The following is a 6145-nucleotide window of genomic DNA, read 5'->3' on the forward strand; positions in this document are numbered from 1 at the left end:
CCTATGTCAATTCCCATAGGTGCAGGAGGATTTTTTTTATATATATATATGCATATGTTTTTATTTTTAAAGGCCAGCGATTTCATGGATCCAGGATACTATGCATCCTGATAAAGTTCACTTGGCCTTAGGAATTAAAATAGCCCCACATCATCACATAGTCTTTTTCACCATAGCTAGACATTGCATGGTGTTTTTTCCAGTTAGTCTGTTTGATGCTCATTGAGCTCAATGCAAATCAATGCGCGTCCTGCGTCCTACAGAGGGTGCATTAAACGTTATTTGCACACCTATGACCTAGATCCAATTTGTTGGCCGTATGCCTATTAATTTGGCAAACTCGTTCTGAAGTTTAAATGAACGGTCACGTTGCATCCAAGCTGTAGACGTTCAGAACAACATTGTCGCACTCGCACATGACGGTGGTTGATTTTAGCTAGTTGGAGGGCAATTAAAATAGCGATGTTTCAAAGCTAAGGTTCATAGAAAAGAGATAGAACTGCCTGGCTTTTGGCCATAGCAATCATCCATTTAGAACTAGCAACGGCAGTTTGTACTGCAAGTTTAGAAATTAGTTGACATGTGGTGGAAAGAAGTAGCCTAGCCTAGTTCTACTAACAAGACAACATATTTTTTAGCGATTTAAACCAAAGATTGTCTAGTTACACCGTCTCTGTTTAAACGTTTACATCATAACAGGAAATTAACACAAAACAAATGGTTAACAGTGGAATAAGTGGGATAATGGACTCCACGGCGTTCGGTCCAAGAAATAAATGCACTTACAAGGGGCCGTTTTACCTCTACCTATTTGTGAACCGAACGCGGTGTCGTCCCTGACATAAATGACTCGCGCGGTAGCCAGGCGTCTTTATCCAAACGTCAACTTGGCAGTGCTTCTGAAGCAAGTGCTAAGACTCCGACTGGCCCAGAGAAGTGTCAATTACAAGAATTAGCCAATTATGTTTCGCAATTCTCTCCCGCATTGCATACAGTTTAAGGATAGCCTTCACCCCCCACCCCCCCCCCCCGCAAATAAAAACTCTCCGGTTCTGCGCGATTTACGTGAATGACCCAATTGACCAAGAAAACGGCGATTGTCGCCGAAAAGCGACAAGTTTGCAGGTCTGCTTGACCCGTGGACTCTCTTTTGTAGTGCCGACATCAATCCCATACACAGTAGTCTGAATAAAGGTGTAGAAGTTGCACAAGGCCTCATCGTAGGATACAGCAAAGACGAAGTGGGCCTTAAACAGTTCGTCGAAGGCAGCCACAGCTGTCTGCGCCATACAGGGGATGGCCTTCTGGTCGAGGATGACGTAGAACTTTTGGATACTACTCTTCTTTTCTCCAACACAGAGGAGGAAGGGCTGTGCTGATCCAACTCTGTCAAGGAATGTCACCATGCTTGTCCCCACCTAAGAGTTTTAGAGGAGAAATTAGGAACAGTATTTTATGTTTGTTTACACACACACACATGAAAAGTAACTAACCGCATTTACAAAATGTAAAAAAAATAAAGAAATGAAGGTACCTTCATGAACTTGACCACATGGTCAGTAGCTTCAGTGGCACTGATCTTCCCATGTCTTTTCCCTTTTGCGGTTGGAGGCAAGAGATGAATAAGCAGGAGGATAGCTGCCAAGTCACTGTCCCATCCTAGTGGATTAGTATAGAAACACCCACATCTCATGAGTATACAGACATACAGTAGCTCATAAGCGCATATGAAAAACAATGGCAAACACAATACATGTACACTTACCATAATCATTCATTTCCTCTTGAGCAGAGAGAAGGTCATCCACATGAGTACCAGGGCGAAGGCTTTCGCAGACAGTGATAATCCTAGGTTTGTAGAATGTTGGCCATTTCGCGATAAACTTGCCCGAGACGTCTTCTCCAAATAGCATTGTGAAGTCTTGGTTAATCTAACACAGACAGAAACCATGTCAAAACAAGGTACACAACACATTTCATAATTGGTGCATCAAGCTAGTCTCTGTTTTTCTTACCAAGCCTGGTGTATCCAAGAATCGGGGGAAGTGATCTAGGATGACTGAAGACTGGTCTGGATCGTGTAGCATACTCTGACGGTGCTTGAAGGTTGCCTTCATTTTCTCCCTCACAACTGGTTGGTCTGCTGAATGCTTCATCACAGACATCACTTCTCTGCATTCATCACCTGACAGCTGCTCAGATGTAGATGTCTCACGCTGGGTCTTAGGGCCATGTTGATCAGCAGACTTGGGGCTCCTCTTGAAATTACTTGTGGTATTGCGCTGAACTGTTTTCAATCTGTAGGCCAAGTAACCTTGGCCACTGTGAGGATCATAGTAATGTTCCTATCAGACAAGAAAACAGGCAAGATCAGGACCTCAAAATAAGGCTTTTCTTTATGTGTGACCAAATTAAACTAAATGAGGGATTCCTGCTACATAATACTCACGTATCCAGTTGGTGAGGCCTTATCCTTCAAATTGGGGAAAAGGGTGACTATTCCAAGGGCATAGGTCACACGGACATTGATTGGTGGGATCCTCCTACACCATAGTAAGATAGAGTCAGTTTGAAATGTAGCTCAAATAACTTTAACATGGCTGGTGTAAAAGGTTGAGAACAGAGAATGGATATTTTAAGAAAAGAAAAGTTTTTTTTAATGATAGAGGAACATTTCACTACTAATTAGGATAACTGGCACTATGATTAGTTATTAAAAAAAACATCTGAGTCTCTCAGAAGTGAAGATGTGGGCAAATAATGAAACAATATAAGAATAATGTTTTCATCATGAAAATACTCAGAGAATCCATAAAAATCAAAAAAAAAAAACAATCAACATTTTTCTATGTTGGTCTTTCACTATTCACGATTAAATAAAGGGTTAACATAATTTGCAAATCATAGCATTCTGTTTTCATGAAAATGTTACACAGCGTCGTAACTTTTCTGGAATTGGGGTTGTAATTTTATTGGTCACTTACCCATGACTCTCAATCATATCTGCCACCAGGATGTTGACGAGTTTCCTTCTTGTTTGATCAGAAAGGCCTTTGGTCGTATTGTACTCTTTGAATATGTCTTCACCCCTGTTTTTTTGATGTAGAGCTACATAGACCATCTGCAATAAAGAAGTTGCATGTAAACTTGCAATGCATTTTGAAAAAGGTTTGACATTCTACCAACAACCTAAGAATAACTTACATCTTTTGCTGCTTTACTGTCAGGTGGTCCTTCTAACAGTCGCCTTCTCCGTTCTTTGGTGCTTTCTGTGATCACAGTGGAGCCTGAACTTACAGACTCAACTGATGAGGATGACCTCACAGACTCAATGGATGAGAATGATCCCTCATCTGAGCAGAAGGAAGCCTCAGAGACCTCTTTCTCAGCTAAGGGGAGAAAGGGGAATATATATTGGAAAATATATTTTGGCAACATCACCAAAGTGTCCCAATCCTATTGACAGATGTATGTACTAATTTTAAGTCACTCTGGACAAAAATGTCTGCTAAATTCCCTGAATAAAAATCCAATGGGGATGTCTTACCAGAGTCCTCAGTAAACACTTTGAAAGATACTGCAGCAGATCTCACTAACTCATCAAAAATGTCAGCATCTACATCAACTCCTGAGGAGTCCTTCAGGTTCACATCAGGTTCATTTGGCAGGCTGAATTTAGCTGAAACTGAGGTCCAAAACACTTAATATAATTTCCCAACAACCGCTGTTGATACAGTAGTTTAAAAAAAAAAAAAAAAAATCCTGCATCCCTGCAACTAATACTTAGGAGCGGCCTATACATAGAAATGTGCTTACCTTCTTGAATGAACTGAAAGTAATCGTAGCCGTCATCCTTCATTGGTATTCGAACCCATTTCAGGACACCCTTGCACTCCACTTGAACCAGCATTTCTTTGTTAAAAACTATAATAAGATACACAAGTGTCAGGCAAACAGTTAAACATGTCAATGCACCAGTTTCAAATATTAAGGACTGAGAAATAAGAAACAATTACAGGAAACTAGATTTGAATGTACTAGGCAATTAGCCTGTATATAAAGTATCCTGCAAAATTTGGCAAATGTAAATATGTTCATGGTGATCTGACTCCATGCTACTACTAAAACATTCTCTAGTGGTAGCATTAGGCAGTAAATAAGCATTTTCACTTCCATGAAACCCAGCATAGCCTAATCAAATATATTTATATTTATTTGAAATATCTGACTGATGGTCAGTGGGCAAATGTTATTTTCGAATTGTGCTTTAGATTGTATTTAGTGAAAATGAGCATGCATGCAAGTCGAGCTGCTGAGGCAGGATAACATTCACTTGTCCATGTTCATCACAAATGTTTTGACTATTTCCCTTCACTGGGCTACAAGTCATATTGCCATTCTCTCAATACAATCTCAGAACGCCATTCTGTTCTTCCTTTATCTTTCTTCTTGTTGGTATATTTACTTGATGAACTTGATGAATTTTTCGGTGGTTGGAACTGAAGAACATTCAGCTTTTACCGCAAGCACTTCAGCAAAGATCCTCATCTCCCCCTTTAGTTTCCGACGACAGCGAGTGCACGAAATAGCGCGAAACCGCTAATGTTGATGGGAGATGTAGTTTATTAAGCTGCATTCGCAACGTCTTTCTACAATTCGCTTAAGTAATGCGTTTCGAGGTCATGGTGTGTTTATTTAGACAAATATGGGCATAGTTTGATGTCCATGTCACAAGCCTATGGTCACAAGTCAGACCAATCCGGTCAATAATGAATGCTTCTCCATCGCCAATTGCAGCAACCAAATGTGGCTACGTTAACTTTAACTCAACTAGCTGCTAGTGCTAGCCTGCTTGCTTAGCATTAACGCGGTACTCCCGCCCACCGGCAACGGAACATTGCAACTTGCACTGACATAACTAGTACAGCCTATTTACTTTCTAATAACTAGTATTTTAAAAAGTCCAGCGATATATTCCCGGTTACACAGTAGGTTCATTATTAGGGAGTATTGAGTCATGCTAAAATCTTTGCTATGACCTAGCTGCTAGCTATTACCTAACGTTATCAGATAGTCATTTGCCCTAGCTGAAAGTGGAATTTAATACAAAACAGACGATTACAATTACATTATAAAGCTAATGTAGACTATATTATTAACAAATACCATGCGTGTGACTACTCAGTCAGTGAAATTGAGCACTTACCTTCTACCGTCTTGCATATTCCCCGAAAGAAAATGGCGCAGGAGAAAGTTCTTTCGTCTTGATCACGTCCACCTGCACAACCGTTACGTAGGGGTGTGGCTTAAATCGGCCTTAACACCGTGGACTGCTAACACTCTGATTTGACAACGTAAATTAGTAACATGCAACACTAGCAGTGCTATTTTATAACTGGGTGGTGTTAAAATAACACCAACACTCTTCATTCAACACCGACACTGACATTTTAACACTCATATAGAACTACATGTGCCATTCATTTTTGTAGGTAACTGTAGCCTACTTTTCAACGCCAATTATCTCGCGAACCGTTCATCATAGAAACTAGCGGCTAGTGCCATTGGAAAGGTCAGGTTATGCAGTTTCATGTGATATGCCTGTTATTTCGGTGCGATCTTCTAGCGCAGCAATATGACCGAGAAGAATGGGTGCGGCCGCGGCCGCATGGTGCGTCTTGAAGAGGGCAGAGAGGGTTTGCCAGCGGCCCGATGGTGATCTTCTCGCGGCCCGGTAGATTGAGAAACACTGTGATAGGGCACTGTTGTGGCTCGTGGGTAATGTAGTCTTTCATGAGTCTTGTGATATTGTCTATTCTCGGGCCACTGTGACTGTCACTGCGTCGGATCAGTTTCAGTAAGTACCGGAACGCAGAAAAAAGTGGCGGAACTCAAAAGACGAAAATACAGAAGTTCCGGAACTGCGTTCCGCTGCGTTCCGGCCCACTTCAAGCACTGCTCAAACTTATTAAGACTTACCTGAGGAGCAGCATGGGAAGAGGCTCAGTGGGTTAGCTATCCTGTCCATTGAAAATACGAGAGATAGGCCTACATTAAATATTGGGAACATCGTTGACGATTTTGCAAAGGTCTCACGGCCTAATTCATGCATATGGGGATTGTATGCATATTAATGATTTTATTT

The 6145-nt window shown here is 41.1% G+C and overlaps 1 protein-coding gene across 1 annotated transcript; it reads right to left on the reverse strand.

Annotated features, from left to right (window-relative positions):
- Positions 1–1061: 1061 nt before the first annotated feature.
- LOC134089368 (uncharacterized) lies at positions 1062–5338 on the reverse strand. The gene is made up of 9 exons (XM_062543808.1): positions 3817–5338; positions 3548–3685; positions 3205–3389; positions 2985–3121; positions 2450–2543; positions 2016–2345; positions 1766–1931; positions 1535–1659; positions 1062–1418 (listed from the first exon to the last, which is right to left on the reverse strand). Exons 1-9 carry the CDS (start codon positions 3908–3910, stop codon positions 1062–1064), a joined length of 1626 nt encoding a protein of 541 aa, XP_062399792.1. The 5' UTR covers positions 3911–5338.
- Positions 5339–6145: the final 807 nt, after the last annotated feature.

This window comes from Sardina pilchardus, chromosome 8, assembly GCF_963854185.1.
Source record: "Sardina pilchardus chromosome 8, fSarPil1.1, whole genome shotgun sequence".
Taxonomy (NCBI): domain Eukaryota; kingdom Metazoa; phylum Chordata; class Actinopteri; order Clupeiformes; family Clupeidae; genus Sardina; species Sardina pilchardus.

Bases quoted from the DNA above. Each gene is read 5' to 3' on its own strand.
- LOC134089368 (XM_062543808.1), bottom strand. From the start codon at position 3,910: ATGCTGGTTCAAGTGGAGTGCAAGGGTGTCCTGAAATGGGTTCGAATA. The intron at 3,122-3,204 runs GTAAGTTATTCT...TCTTTATTGCAG, and splicing joins ACAGTAAAGCAGCAAAAGAT to ATGGTCTATGTAGCTCTACA. The intron at 2,346-2,449 runs GTGAGTATTATG...CTTGTCTGATAG, and splicing joins AGGCCTCACCAACTGGATAC to GAACATTACTATGATCCTCA.